General features: G+C 40.0%; 2 protein-coding genes across 4 annotated transcripts in view; both read right to left on the reverse strand.

The window, feature by feature from the left end:
• Positions 1 to 2,262, reverse strand: part of WASHC3 (WASH complex subunit 3) — a 55,484-nt gene extending 53,222 nt beyond the window's left edge. The window contains exons 1-2 of one of the 2 annotated variants that reach the window (XM_043440601.1): positions 2,091 to 2,262; positions 1,443 to 1,541 (exon numbers count right to left, since the gene is read on the reverse strand). In XM_043440601.1, coding sequence (XP_043296536.1) covers positions 1,443 to 1,541; positions 2,091 to 2,141 — 150 coding nt within the window. In that variant the 5' untranslated portion in view covers positions 2,142 to 2,262. The remainder of the gene's footprint in view (positions 1 to 1,442; positions 1,542 to 2,090) is intronic. The other variant, XM_043440602.1, reaches the window with a different exon arrangement.
• Positions 2,263 to 15,393: 13,131 nt separating this feature from the next.
• The window catches only part of NUP37 (nucleoporin 37), a 41,321-nt gene continuing 40,776 nt past the window's right edge, over positions 15,394 to 15,938 (reverse strand). For both annotated transcript variants that reach the window (XM_043440423.1, XM_043440422.1), the window contains exon 10: positions 15,394 to 15,657. In XM_043440423.1, coding sequence (XP_043296358.1) covers positions 15,544 to 15,657 — 114 coding nt within the window. In that variant the 3' untranslated portion in view covers positions 15,394 to 15,543. The remainder of the gene's footprint in view (positions 15,658 to 15,938) is intronic.

The raw sequence follows: 15,938 nt of genomic DNA on the forward strand, positions 1-15,938 counted from the left end.
GGGCAAGAATACAGGAGTGGGTTGCTATTTTCCTCATCCAGGGGATCTTCCCCAACTAGGGATCAAACCTGTGTCTCCTGTCTCCTGCACTGCTGGCAGATTCAGCGGAGGCATCAGGGATTCTCCACTGAAGGGGTATTTAATTTTAAGTGGTCACTGAACTTTTGTAAAGTAGAATTTGCAAGCTTATGGAGAAATACTGTCATATCTGTGTGGGAATTTTCTCTAGTCTATGGACCGAGCACAATGATTTTCTTTAATATATATTTATATATTATATATATATATATAAATTTATATATTTATTTATATATATATTTATATTTTTATAATAATACATATTTTCTTTAAAGTGTATACAACTGTATCATGTTCCTAACACACAATAATGTACCCAAGGACAACTATATTCCTACACTTTTTAGGCAGCAACCACCCCTCTATGAACAGTCTCATTCAAGGACTGGATCGCTGGGGATACTCAAGTGATGAACAGTAATTTCAGCATTCAGGTAGTTCATGACACGAAAGTGGAGCCCTAAGGTTTAACATGATCCTCAAGTAGTAAAGAAAACTGATCAAGAACACCTTTTGGTTTTAGATGACTGTCCCATTTCCTTGTCCCCCTTTTCTCCTTTCTTAATACCAATTTCAAGGCATGCCTCCCATTTTCCTTCCCACTTTCTTCTTTAGATTTTTGTTAAGACAGGTGTCCCTGGATCTGGTACCTAACCTGTCATTGGGTTGTGTGTGCATGCTCAGTTGTTTCGACCTTTTGCGACCCCATGAACTGTAGCCTGCCAGGCTCCTCTATCCATGGGATTTCCCAGGCAAGAACACTGGAGTGAGTTGCCATTTCCTAGTCCAGGGGATCTTCCCTACCCAGGGATCAAGCCCATGTCTCCTGCACTGACAGACTCTTATACCACTGTGCCACCTGGGTCATTGGGTTACTTAATCCTTAATTCACAAGTCATTTGCAGGAAGTATTTTTATTTCTATCATATTTGATGCCCAAGTTATGTTTCTAGGCTACCTCCCCAATCATCTTTTCCATCAAGCAATGTAACATAATTTTAATAGAAACTGAAACAGTGTATATTTAGAATGCAATTCTTAGGGTAAGAGAAACATAAGGAATTTCAAAATTTAAAAAAAAAAGTTTTTATGAAATCTTGAAACTGCTTTTGTTCTGTTTAATCACAATAAACCTTGCTGAACTATTTCACAAAGCCTCCAGAAAGTTCATTCAGCAGAGATGGGCTGTAGGAACTTGACAGTAATAGAATCAAAGAGGATTTAAGGTATGTCAACACAATTACTGGGGGACAAGAGGTCATAGTACATGATTGCATGCACCATAATTCTTGCTTAACTCATGTTACCTTCCTAAGCGCAAGGTGACATTGGGCCACTCATTAAACCGGTATCGAAGGACCTACCTCCTCACAAACTGTAGAAAAGCGGTTGAGGAACTGTACAGTGTGCACCACAAACTGGTTTAGAAATGCCACCGTTCTTTTCTGTTGAATAGCCGGCACCTGTTTTACGTAAAAATAAACATGATCTGTACAGGACGACACGTACACAACGCAATCACCTTGAGATTAATAAGGAGGCGTTCTGCTGTTTGATACAGTCACTGGAAGTACTGCGAAGAGTCAATAACTTGTTTTCCTAAACTGTGGGGGTGGGGTGTCCCAAATGACAGAGGTTGCAAAGTTTGAGAACGGGTTCTGGACACACAGATGCGAATTTTCGCAAAGGCCACACACATAAACATACGAAAAACTGAAGGGCCAAATATAGGAGGTCGGGTTAGAGGTCGGAACGGGTAAGAGTTCTCACCCTGGAGGACATGAACTCGTGACTCGGGAAGGGAAGGAGGAGAGGCACACGACTCCCGCCCCGCCTTAGAAGGCTCGGGAAAGACCCCCTTTTAAGGTGAACTGTGGGACCCTCCCTCCCAACAGGCGGGGAAGACAAGCACAGGCCAGGGTTGGGCTGAGAGGTGGGGTCTCTCTGGGAACCCTGCGTCCCTTCCCCATCCTCCTCCCAGGTCGCCGAAATCCAACTCCATCTTTACAAACCTTAGTCAGGTCTATGCCTGAGCCCATGAGAGGGAGCCCATCCTCATCCATCTCCTCAGCGGGCGGGGGACCCAGGGCTCACCCCCAAACCCCTCCCCAGCCCGAGCCGCCCAACCCGGTAATAGCGTCCGAAAGCCTCTCCTAGTCCCCGCCTCCCGGCCCGGGGAAACGCCGGAAGGAAACGCCTCCTCCCGCCAATCACTCGGCGCCTTCCAGAGAGCCTGCCCATTCGCACGGCATTCTGGGAATGGTAGTTCCCGCTCCGGATTGTGACGTCGAACAAGGGGGCGTCGGGTGGAGCAAGTCTGTAGTCTAGCAAAATCTTACCTACCTCCAGTCTGCCCCCACTCCAAAAAAAAAGGTAAACCGTGGGGTCTGTTAGAGTTTATCCCTGCTTAGTCTGGTGTGGTATATATGCAGCTAAGTTATTCGTTAATTTCAAAAAAGAAAAAAAAAAATATATATATATATTTAAACTTAAGTGCCAGGTACTCTGCTAGGCCTTGTGGTGAATACAAAGGTCGAATGCGGTTTAGCATATGTATCTACCTAGAGAACTATAGAAACATTATCTTAAGTTGGAAGATTGACAAAAATTTTTTTCAAAGTGCCCTTTTAAAAAAGAAAAGAAATGTAATGCTATGAGATGTAATTTCTAGTTAACAGAAAAGAGGGAGTGTCTCTCCATCTCCTAGGATCCTTGATGATTACTGTTCATCAATCATCCATAGCTCCTGACGGCAGTGCCACTCAAAACTTAACTGAATTTCCAGGGCTGTTAAGAACAGTATCTAGAAGTTCTGGACAACTGCCAGAAATCCTCTCGAATATATAATCGTTTCTCTCATTGGATTTCACTTATCGTACTGAATTCTGGAGACAAAGCAAGTAAATTGTAATGAATACTGATTTTAGAAGTCAGACATTTTAAATGCCACCTGCATATATCCATTAAATTAAAAAGTCTTTAAGAATCTTTTAATAGTTATCTTTGTTTTCATAGCAGATAACTAGAAAGTCACTTTTATCGTGAATCAGTTCTTAGGTAGGGGAAATGAGACTGGGTTCCTATTTTTTTGTTTTTCTTTCTGCTCTGCTTCAGGATGAAGTTAGAGGAGTATAGTATTGGTTCAGCATAGTGGGAAAATAAATTTAAATACCCCCTACTCTGCTCCCCAGTTCCCCCAGGAGTGATGCTGTGCTTAGATCACTCAGATGTGTCCGATTCTTTGTGACCCCATAGACTGTAGCTTGCCAGGCTCCTCTGTCCGTGGGGATTCTCCAGGCAAGAATACTGAAGTGGATAGCCATGCCCTACTCCAGGGAATCTTCCCAACCCCACGGTCGAACCCAGGGCTCCTGCATTGCAGGCAGATTCTTTACCTCTGAGCCACCACTGAAGCCCAAGAATACAGGACTGAGTAGCCTATCCCTTCTCCAGGGAATCCTTCTGACCCAGGAATTGAAGCAGGGTCTCCTGCATTGCAGGCAGATTCTTTACCTCTGAGCCACCACTGAAGCCCAAAAATACAGGACTGAGTAGCCTATCCCTTCTCCAGGGGATCCTTCTGACCCAGGAATCGAAGCGGGGTCTCCTGCATTGCAGGCAGATTCAATCATCTATTGGGACTTGGTTAAGTAAAGGAATTCTAGCCTTTTTATTCATTCTAGGCTAGATATAATCTAACCTAGTTAAGAATCCTTTGTTTCAGGCTCCTTCTTTTAATTGTGCCTTTCTTAACTTCACTCTGAATGTTGGATTGTAGGCTTTTGTAGGCAGTAGTCCCTAAAAAGTAGATTACCTCAGGAGAAGGTATCTGGAGATATTTACAGTTGGGGGGGGCCAATAAAACCGCATTTAGCCAAAGATTAAGAAAGTTTGCTTAGTAGTGGGGAGGTCCTTTTGCTATGTTGTTCCCTGGGATTTAACTTATGTAGTTGATGAGTGATGACCGAAAGGTAATTACCATCGAAAGAATGTTACTTATGTTTCCCAAGAGAAGCGGACACGTGATGCCACACAGGTTGTAGGGGAAACACCAAATTTTGGTTGGGAGGCAGACAGAAGCAAGAGCCAGGAGAAAGCCTACACCGTATCCTTTACTGTGATTTCTGTGGTTGAAAGGCAAGGCAGGACAGGAGAAACAGGTGAAGACTGGCTGGTGTGAATAATTCCAGTGGGTTTAGGGCACAGGAATTGTCCCTTTTGTCTGTACCTTGCCCTGGGTTGAATTATGGCAGGGGAAATATTGGCTTGGTGTAAAAGTTTAGATAAGGAGGTGGTTGGGGGTAATGGACTCAGATTGGTTGGTTTGTGTATGAGAAATGTGCTTGCAAATAAATTGTTGACTAACTTTGGGAATTAGCTAGTCCTGGTAGATGCTTGTCTTTCCCAGGATCTTTAAGTCCACAAACGTCAGAGCTTCAGGGATATAGAAATTTATATATATAATGTTTTATATATATATATATAGTTACATATATTTATATATAATTATACATATAATTAATATAACTGTTTATGTGATGAATATCTGCTAAAAAAGACAATTACAGAATCCAAGGAAACACAGAACACTCACCTTCAGTATATGACCTTTCAGGTAACAGTTTCAGAAAGGCACCTCACTTCTGGGACTAGAGCCACATTCAGTTTCTCAAGAAGTGATCAGAGGGGAAGGAGTAGCTGCCTGGCTATGGAAACCATGGGGAGGGTATTTAGGAGACAGGGTCTAATCATCCCTTATCCAGACTCTCAATTAAACCTCCTGTTTTAATAACCCCTAAAACATTGCACCCCGCTTCTGAAGAACTGGTGCTCCCCCATCCAAGTGTCATCTAAACTGTCACTTCTCTTCTTTTAGTCCATAAAGCACCTTGATACGGTAAAGCATCACTCACTTGATACCTAACACATTGTGACCATGTGGTATTGTTAGCCTCTTTATAATTTCTTTGAGATCACAGGCCAGTTTCCATTTCTGTGTTGATGTTGTTCAGTTGCTTAGTCATGTCTGACTCTTTGTGATCCCATTGACTGCAGCACACCAGGCTTCCCTGTCCTTCACCATCTCCTGGAGTTTGCTCAAACTCATGTCCATTGAGTCAGTGATGTCATCCAGCCATTTCATCCTCTGTCATCCCCTTCTCCTCCTGCCTTCAAACTTTCCCAGCATCAGGGTCTTTTCAAATGAGTCGGCTCTTCGCATCAGGTGGCCCAAGTATTGGAGCTTCAGCATCAGTCCTTCCAATGAATATTCAGGATTGTTTTCCTTTAGGATTGACTGGTTCGATCTTGCAGTCCAAGGAGTCCATTTCTTTATATTCTCTTATACCTGTTACAGAGCAATGCACATGATAGCAGAATCTGCTTATTTTTAGGTTAAGAATTTATTATTAAAAGTGAAATATTTATTTATGGAAAACATAAAGAAAAAAGCATAGGAAGGAAGAATGTAACCCACAATCACTCTTCTTAGAACTAACCATTACCATTTTGATAGAGCCAAGGTATTTTGTATCTTGAATTCCTAAGCAGATTTTTTTCCTTTTTCCCCATTGGTGGGGGTATAAATGAGGCAGGCTTCAGTCATTAGCTTTGTACCTCTTCTATAGTACCCTGTCTTCTTCACAGAATAACCTTCTCCATCTATTAAAAAAAAAAAGCAAATGATGCCACTATGAGCTGCTTCTAATTAATCTCCTCTGGCAGTTTCAGTAAATGACTCAGCACCCGGACTCCAGAAAGCAGTCAGGTTATTTTGAATCACAACCTCATAAAATCACTTAACACTGCTCTGTAAGTTCAGTGTCAACATTTCTTCATGTAGCCTTGTTTCTAGAATTCAAAATGATCACGTTAGAACCTTTTCTATTCCCCTTTAAAAAAATGACTGGGCCAGAAGGTATGAACCAGTTAGTCTAGGAAAGAGGTTCACAATATTTGCCAGTATGAGAAGCTGTTTTTAATAGAAAAATAAATGTTGAGGAGCCCCAGATAATTGTGGTTCTATATTTAATATTTGTTGAATAAATACATATACATTGTTGAGGATTTAAAATGAGAATATTAAATGGAAATGGGTTAACTATATTGGAAATCCATCTTAAAATCCCAAGTTTTCATTCAAAGATAGTATTTCAATTCCTTTTATTTTCTAGGCCAGGTCCTGTTCATTTTTCCTGTAATATATCCTGCTCTAGAAAATCTTGCCTTACATATTACATAGGCAGGGATAAAGTATTCTAGCTTTCATCTGAACTCGAGCCAAACCTTGGGTCACAAAATAGGTATCAAGATGACAGGCACACCTTGATGTATCTGGGAACTTTTTAACACTCTCAAGAATTCTGAATGAGATCTTCAAAAGCCAGTCTCTTTGAACTGGAGGGAAGGCCTCATTGGCAGGCTCATTCCGTCTACTGTTAATGGGTGTTTTGGGGGAGGAAGTGGGAAATGGCAGGACACTTGAGGTCAATGTCTGTTAGAATTATGTGGGCAGTTTGATTTGGGGGCCATCTATGTTATCTTAGGACCCCAGGAGTTCATAGCTTCCAAGGAAGAAAAGGATTATAATAGGGGTATGATGATTGAGAAACTCTTCCAATACTTTAATATTCTCCCATTTATTTGCCAAGAACAGGTTGGGAACCAATGACCCAGGGTTTTATAAAGATTATACATACATGCGAACACATCTTAGTTACTGTGGTAGGTGGGTAAAATGATAGGGAAAGGAATAGGTCAAAAACACTGACAGAATTTCAGAATTGCTCCATGGGGCCAAGTACATGGGTTAATGTCCTTGAGGTGGGGAAGTCCAGGATGGGTTGGGACTTCTGAAGCAGCTAGCTGTATGTATGATCAGGTTTTGTACTGTCCCAGGGAAATCTCATTAGAACTCTACAGATTTCAAGTGAAGGATGCTCCCACAGATGTTCTCTTTAGTACATCAATTTGGAGAGAACGGAACAACGTTAGCTGTTCACAACACAGCTTGAGGCACTTGTGTCCAACTTTCAGGAGGATCAGTCCTACAGAACATTTAGCTAAGTAGCTAAAATGCCAGAGAATTTAAATCTTAATGGAACCCTCTTCCCCCACCCCCTTTTTTGGTAGGCGGGAAACCAAAGTGAGCCAAGCTATTATACAATAATTATAATAAAACATGGGCTTCCTTGGTGGCTCTCCTGGTAAAGAATCTGCCTGTAGTGTGGGAGACCTCGGTTCATTCCTTGGGTAGGGGAAGATCCCCTGGAGAAGGGAACAGCTACCCACTCCAGTAGACTGGCCTGGAGAACTCCATGGACTATTCCATGCGGTGACAAAGAGTTGGACTCAACTGAATGACTTTCACTTTCATAATAAAATGTATCCGAGTTATTTTATCTGTTATATATAAACACTTTGCTGTTGTTGTTCAGTCTCTGAGTCATTTCTGGCTCTTTGCCACCCCATGAACGGCAGCACTCCAGGATTCCCTGTCATTTACCATCTCCCAGATTTTGCGCAAACTCTTGCCTATCAAGTTGGTGATGCCATCCAACCATCTCATTCCCTGTTGCTCCCTTCTCCTCCTGCCTTCAATCTTTCCCAGCATCAGGGTCTTTTCCAATGAGTCGGCTCTTTGCATCAGGTGGTCAGATTATTGGAGCTTCATTTTCAGCATCAGTCTTTCCAATGAATATTCAGGACTGATTTCCTTTAGCATGGGCTGGTTTGATCTCATTGCAGTCCAAGGGACTCTCAAGAGTCTTCTCCAACACCACAGTTCAAAAGCATCAGTTCTTCAGTGCTCATATTTCTTTGTGGTCTCTTACATCCATACATGACCACTGGAAAAACCATAGCCTTGACTAGATGGACCTTTGCTGGCAAAGTAATGTCTCTGCTCTTTAGGGTAATGTCATAGCTTTTCTTCCAAGGGGCAAGCGTCTTTGAATTTCATGGCTGCAGTCACCATCAGCAGTGATTTTGGAGCCCAAGAAAATAAAAGTTCGTCACTGTTTCCATTGTTTCCCCATCTATTTGCCATGAAGTAATGGGACCAGATGCCATGATCTTAGTTTTTTGAATGTTGAGTTTTAAGCCAGCTTTTAAAAGAGTTTGGTATTCTCATTTCTTTAAAAATTTTCCAGTTTGTTGTGATCCACACAGTCAAAGGCTTCAGCATAGTCAATGAAGCAGAAATAGATGTTTTTCTGGAATTTCTTTGCTTTTCCTCTGATCCACCGGATGTTGGCAAAATTCTAAAAGATAATGCTGTTTAAGTGCTGCACTGAATACGCCATCAAATTTGGAAAACTCAGTAGTGACTGCAGGACTGGATAAGCTGTTTTCATTGCAATCCCAAAGAAAGTAATGCCAAAGGATGTTCAAACTACTGTGTGATTGCACTCTTTTCATATGCTAGCAAGGTAATGCTCAAAGTCCTTTAACCTGGGCTTCAACAGTATGTGAACCTAGCACCTCTAGATGTACAAGCCGGATTTAGAAAAGGCAGAGGAACCAGCGACCAAATTGCCAGCATCCGTTGGATCACAGAAAAAAAATTAAACACCTAGTTTTCGTTAGTACTAGTGGAAGAAAGAACTAGCAATTAACCAAAGAAACACTAAAGTAAGACAAGATCGTTGAAAGTTATTTAAAAATAATTTCTATTGGTCTGGTTTAAACTTAAATGTCAACTAAAAAATTCATTTCTTATAGTCTAAGTAAAAATGAACCAAAATGAACCAATTTGTTTAGACAGTCTTTACCTTCTTTATCACTGTGGTCTAATTTACCACTAGTTGCCTCTGGCTTATTTGGAGGTTAGTTGTCTGGGTCTGATTTCCTTTATACAGTCTCAAAAACAGATTTCCTAAAGCAGTATTAGAAAGCTCTTCTTCAGATGGTTGCAGAGATTAACCTTAATTTTGGCCAAAGTCTAATGTTGTCTGGATTTGGCTTACTGATAGGACAACAGCTGTGTTTATTATAAGAAAGATGAAAGTTTTGTGTTTAACCACCATTAGAAGCAAAGGGATCAGCAGCATTTACTGTCTTTTATTACAAAGGGAGGAAACACTCAGTTCAGTACAGCACTAAAACTGCAGTTGATAGAAATGCTTGTTTCATAGATCTTTAAGTCTACTGGTTACTCAAATTGTTTGCAGAGGCTGAGAAGCCTGGTGACCTCACTTTTACTTACCAGTGTTCATATGGATTTTATAAGCTTATATATGTCACAAGTCCCAAGGTACTGTATTCTGTTGCAAGTCAGTCAACAAGACAAATAGCTATATAACAAAGACATAAGTCAAAACAGAAATAAGCTCATCCAGAGAAACTGTCAGGCAAATGTAACTGGATCCTCATAAGGGCAGCAATTGTTTTTTTAATAATGTAGTTTAAAGAACAGCCGAGTAGGTCAGCAAAACAATTCAATGTTTTTGATTTCCCATGAAGTCTGTCAGTGCATGCAAAAGAAATGGTTCTGTTGAGTTTGAGTAATGGATATGTCATCAAATGTGTACTCGTTTTTCCTTTTGTGAAATGAGATCCTCAAAGCTGATATCCTAATTATTTTGTTGTGTTACTGTGCTTAGTGAACAAATGGTAGCTATAAATTAAAGCCACATTGATAATAACAAAAGAAAACTTCTACCTATGTTTTAAATGGCACATTTCTTTAGATGTATAGTTAGAAACAAATGTTAGCTGGTTTGAAATTCTTTTCAGATGCCTGTTAAACATAAACATTTTTGAACTAGCAAGGTTGTTGTTCTCTCCCGTCCCTGCTGCTGAGCACAACAATAGCTTGATAGAATATACTGGAACAGAATGCTGCTTCTGAGGACCTGAGCAAGCTCTCATCAAGGATGTGTGGAAATGGCAACGAGGTACCATTTCATGCCAGTCGGAATGGCTGCTATCCAGAATTCTACAAACAATAAATGCTGGAGAGGGTGTGGAGAAAAGGGAACCCTCTTACACTGTTGGTGGGAATGCAAACTAGTACAGCCACTGTGGAGAACAGTGTGGAGATTTCTTAAAAAACTGGAAATAGAACTGCCATGCTGCTGCTGCTGCTGCTGCTAAGTCGCTTCAGCCATACGACCCAGCAATCCCACTGATGGGCATACACACCGAGGAAACCAGAATTGAAAGAGACACGTGCACCCCAGTGTTCATCGCAACACTGTTAACAATAGCTAGGACATGGAAGCAACCTAGATGTCCATCGGCAGACGAATGGATAAGAAAGCTGTGGTACATATACACAATGGAATATTACTCGGCCATTAAAAAGAATACATTTGAATCAGTTCTAATGAGGTGGATGAAACTGGAGCCTATTATACAGAGTGAAGTAAGCCAGAAAGAAAAACATCAATACAGTATACTAACGCATATATATGGAATTTAGAAAGATGGTAATGATGACCCTATATGCGAGACAGCAAAAGAGACACAGATGTATAGAACAGTCTCTTGGACTCTGTGGGAGAGGGCGAGGGTGGGATGATTTGAAAGAATAGCACTGAAACATGTATATTACCATATGTGAAACGGATCACCAGTCCAGGTTCAATGCACGGGACAGGGTGCTTGGGGCTGGTGCACTGGGATGACCCAGAGGGATGGGGTGTGGAGGGAGGTGGCACGGGGGTTCAGGATGGGGGACACATGTACACCGGTGGCTGATTCATGTCAATGCATGGCAAAACCACTGCAATATTGTAAAGTAATTAGCCTCCAATTAAAATGAATAAATTTATAAAAAAAGAATATGTGTAAATGGACTATCATAATGATCGTTTTTACTTAAAAATTTTTACTTGGGCCTAGAACCAATGATATTACTGGTATGGTCTAAAGTTGGGTTAAACTGAGTTTAATTTTTTGAGCTACAGAAAAATATGGGGAATAATTTGGAGCAAATTTCTCTCTTCAGAAATTAGTCTTGGGCACAATACTGTCTCATAACCTCCCAATCAGCATTTCTGGGATAATGTCAGATTTTGGACAATTACAAAAAAACAGACACAAATGTGGAAACCAGATTTCAATTTCTTCTCCACTGACATGAGATTTAAAACAGCAACAGGAACATTTCTAGGTCAGTGTCAATATGTAGTCACAAATTACCAAAGAAAGAAACAAATTGGAGAGCATGGGTGTATGATTTTGTGTTTTTGGCATGGGAGAGACATTGAAATATTCATAACATACAAGCCAAATCATAAAAATAAAATGAGACTTATGATCCCATCATTTTGAAAGGGTAGGATTTAGTTCTGACATCTTGCAGATTTGTGATATCCTGACTTTTGCTTCAACAGTCCTAAATAATACAAGTTTTAGAACATAAGCACAACTTTTTTTTCTTCTTTCTAAAATGTTTGTAAGTGAAGCAATCCTGAGGAAAACTTATTCAACAAAGAGAAACCTCTTAAGCATATTTATAAACAAACTTGGAAAAACTAAAACTAGGGGACACATACACAACCAGGTCTTCTATTATTTATCAGGAATTAGAAGTGATGACCAATAGTTAATTCTCCATCAAACAATTCCTCCCATCTTAGTCTAATTTAAACACAGTTTACTAAGAACACAGTTTACTAAGGAAAAAAAGTATCTTTGTACCATTTAAAGTACTTGTTGGCCAACCCAATAATTGAACACACTAAAGTTTAACAAAGTAGAAGCTGGGAAATGGTCAGATAGCCTATATATGAGATCTAAACAGAGGTTAGAATTCTCAATGCTTCAGTCAGTTCAGTTCAGTTCCTCAGTTATGTCCAGCTCTTTGTGACCCCATGGACTGCATCATGCCAGGTTTCCCCGTCCATCACCAATCCAAGTTTACTCAAACTCATGTCCATTGAGTCAGTGATGCCATCCAACCATCTCATCCTATGTCATCCCCTACTCCTCCTGCCGTCAATCTTCCCTAGCATCAGGGTCTTCTCAAATGAGTCAGTTCTTTGCATCAGGTGGCCAAAGTATTGGAGTTTCAGCTTCAGCATCAGTCCTTCCAATGAATATTCAGGACTGATTTCCTTTAGGATGGACTGGTTGGATCTCCTTGCAGTCCAAGGGACTCTCAAAAGTCTTCTCCAACACCACAGTTCAAAAGCATCAATTCTTTGGTGCTCAGCTTTCTTTACAGTCCAACCCTCACATCTGTACGTGAGTACTGGAAAAACCAAAGCTTTGACTCGACAAACCCTTGCTGGCAAAGTAATGTGTCTGCTTTTTAATATGCTGTCTAGGTCTATCATAACTTTTCTTCCAAGGAGCAAGCGTCTTTTAATTTCATGGCTGCAGTCACCATCTGCAGTGATTTTGGAGCCCAAGAAAATAAAGTTTGTCACTATTTCCATTGTTTCCCCATCTATTTGCCGTGAAGTAATGGGACCAGATGCCATGATCTTAGTTTTCTGAATGTTGAGTTTTAAGCCAACTTTTTCACTCTCCTCTTTCATCAAGAGGCTCTTTAGTTCTTTGCTTTCTGCCATAAGGGTGCTGTCATCTGCATATCTGAGGTTATTGATATTTCTCCTGGCAATCTTGATTCCAGCTTGTGCATCATCCAGTCCAGCATTTCTCATGATGTACTCTGCATATAAGTTAAATAAGCAGGGTGACGATATACAGCCTTGATGTACTCCTTTCCCAATTTGGAACCAGTATGTTGTTCCATGTCCAGTTCTAACTGTTGCTTCCTGACCTGCATACAGATTTCTCAGGAGGCAGGTCAGGTGGTCTGGTATTCCCATCTCTTGAAGACTTTTCCAGTTTGTTGTGATTCACACAGTCAAAGGCTTGGGCATAGTCAATAAAGTAGAAGTAGGTGTTTTTCTGAACTCTTGCTTTTTCAATGATCCAACAGATGTTGGCAATTTGATCTCTGGTTCCTCTGCCTTTTCTAAATCCAGCTTGAACATCTGGAAGTTCATGGTTCACATACTGTTGAAGCTTGGCTTGGAGAATTTTGAGCATTACTTTGCTAGCATGTTAAGATGGGTGCAGTTGTGAGATAGTTTGAGCATTCTTTGGCATTGCCTTTTTTAGGGATTGGAATGAAAACTGACCTTTTCCAGTCCGGTGGCTACTGCTGTGTTTTCCAAATTTGCTGGCATATTGAGTGTAGCACTTTCACAGCATCATCTTTTAGGATTTGAAATAGTCTCAAAGTTTACTCAGGATAACATGCATACCACTCCTAAACTAAGGGCTAAAGACATCCCTCTCATTTCTTGAGAATGTCTTATCTCAGAGTCACCTTAATTTACAGATGTAATCACCTTTTCTCAGGGTAACACTTCCTGCCTCTCTTTGGCAGAACTGTATTCACACAATAACCATGAGCTTAGCTATGTTCCTTACAGACACCAGGCCCAGTGGGTAATTTCACTGGATAACTTTTATAAATGGGTAAACCCTTATTCCAGAGGATCCATCTCCGAGATACCCAAATACCCAAGCCCCAACATACTTCTCCAACCTCTATTCCTAAGCCCACTCAATTGCTAAGTATAGGACAATTTTCAAATATACTGACCCAATTTATCATTTTTGAAATACACCCTTAAATGAGAAACTCTTAGAAATTCTTTGGTCTATCGTCACGCTTCTCTGTCCCCTCACTGAGACTGTTAAAGGGAACCATGTCAAAATTCCTCCAACTTTGCCTTAAGTTAAAAATCTACAAATGAAGGGGTAAAAGAATATATTTTTAATATTTGGTAATAATATTTTACTGTATTCAATACTTAACTTGGGAACTGCTATGGTATTCGACCTGATGTGAAGAATTGACTCATTGGAAAAGACCCCCATCCTGGGATTGAAGGCAGGAGAAGGGGATGACAGAGGATGAGATGGTTGGACAGCATCACTGACTCGATGGACATGAGTTTGAGGAGCTCCGGGAGTTGGTGATGGATGGGGAAGCCTAGTGTGCTGCAGTCCATGGGGTCGCAAAGAGTTGGACATGACTGAGTGACTGAACTGAACTGCTATGCTATACAATTTTTCCTTGTAATTAAACACATGTAACAGTTTATACCATATATCTACATGATTACAAGATTTTACTAAAAAAAAAATTACCTGTAACAATTCTGTTATCTCTCAAAGGTAATTTTGATTTCATAAGATGTGTCATATGAAAAGAAAACTTGAATAAAAATATTTCATTAATTAAAAATAAATTTCTAGTTCTTCCAAAATAAGAACTATCCATATCTGAAATAAATTAATATTACCTACAAATCTGTGCTGGACATGTTAGGTATCTTCATTCACCTTTACTTAATGCTCACAGTAACTCCATGACAGAGTGATTCCCATCTCCATTTTATAGGTGGAAATGCAGCTTCAGAGAGGGCATTGACTTGCAGGAATGCAGTTTGTAGAGATTTATTTAGCTGTATTGTACTCTTCTGACTAGATCACACGACATGGCTGCCTTATACAATGTTTACCCCAATGACTGTGCAGAGGGTGCATGTAGTTCCATTGCCACTAGGTGCCATCTCAGAAACATTTAACTTTGGTAAGAATGGTGAAGATTCATAAAAGGTGGAGACTGTTAAAGGTATTAAATCATAAGTTATTTTCTAAGGTAAGCTTTATCCCATATACCAGATGTTCTGAGAATGTTGAGATGTCCAATCAAAAGGAATTCGCATATAGTAAATAAACATTGATAACGTAATGAGTCACATTTTAAAGAAACTGTAAACCATTTCTTATGTTAAATTGAATAATCCTTTATAATTACTGAGGAAGTTGTATTAAGACTCCTATATTTATGAGGTGAAAGTCGCTCAGTCGTGTCTGACTCTTTGTGACTCTGTGGACTATAGCTTGTCAGGCTCCGCTGCCCATGGAATTTTCCAGGCAAGAATACTGGGGTGGGTTGGTATTTACTCCTACAGGGGATCTTCCCTATCCAGAGATGGAACACATGTCTCTTATGTCTCCTGTGTGTGTATATACTGCTAACAGAAAATACATACGCATTTACCCACAAAATATTTAATACATTCAACCAATTTCCAGAATAATGGTGAAAGGAGAGGCCTTTTTTCCCTTTTGTAAATGTCTGTGTGTTTGAGAATTAGGAAAATAGCATGTATTTAAGGTATAGTACATAAGATACCCTTTGGAAAATCCTGTGATAAAATCAAAAGAATTAAGCTTCCCTAATCATTTCTTTCCTAGAGCTGCTGAGTTAGTCATAGTCCTAAAAGATGACTTAGGAAAAAAAAAAAGAAAACCACACACATACATAGAATAGGAAAATGATTTTTCAAACCATCAATATTTTATTTAACAAAAGCAACAACTGGAACATATCTAGATCTTACAGTATATATTTGATATAAAAATAAATTCTCCAAAATATGTACTAATAATACAATTTTATGGATCTAAGTACACAGAAAATTTATTCTACATTTCAGTCACCCAAAACAACAGCTTGTGGTCACTTCCGATTGCACACAGTGGAAGAGTTCTATGCCAGGAAAGGCCAGATCCAACAGGTACAGAGCCAGTGAGGATGGGCTATAAAATATGTGAAGGATTAAAGAAGTTCAATACATCACCAACACTAATAAATAAAAACTACCTTTCAAAAACAAGAAGTACATTGAAAAACTGTCTTTGTTTATAGTGGCAGCAGAATTAAAAAATGTGCTCCCTCATAGGTGAAATACATAGTATTTGTTTGTAACTGCCTGGAACGAAGTGTACAAATCAGCTATGGATAACTGATGCAGCCCAGACACACACATTTTCAGTCTAAACCAACCAGGCAAGCACAATTATACTTAAATGAAGGAGGA

The sequence above is a fragment of the Cervus canadensis genome, chromosome 21 (genome assembly GCF_019320065.1).
Source record: "Cervus canadensis isolate Bull #8, Minnesota chromosome 21, ASM1932006v1, whole genome shotgun sequence".
In the NCBI taxonomy this organism is placed as follows: domain Eukaryota; kingdom Metazoa; phylum Chordata; class Mammalia; order Artiodactyla; family Cervidae; genus Cervus; species Cervus canadensis.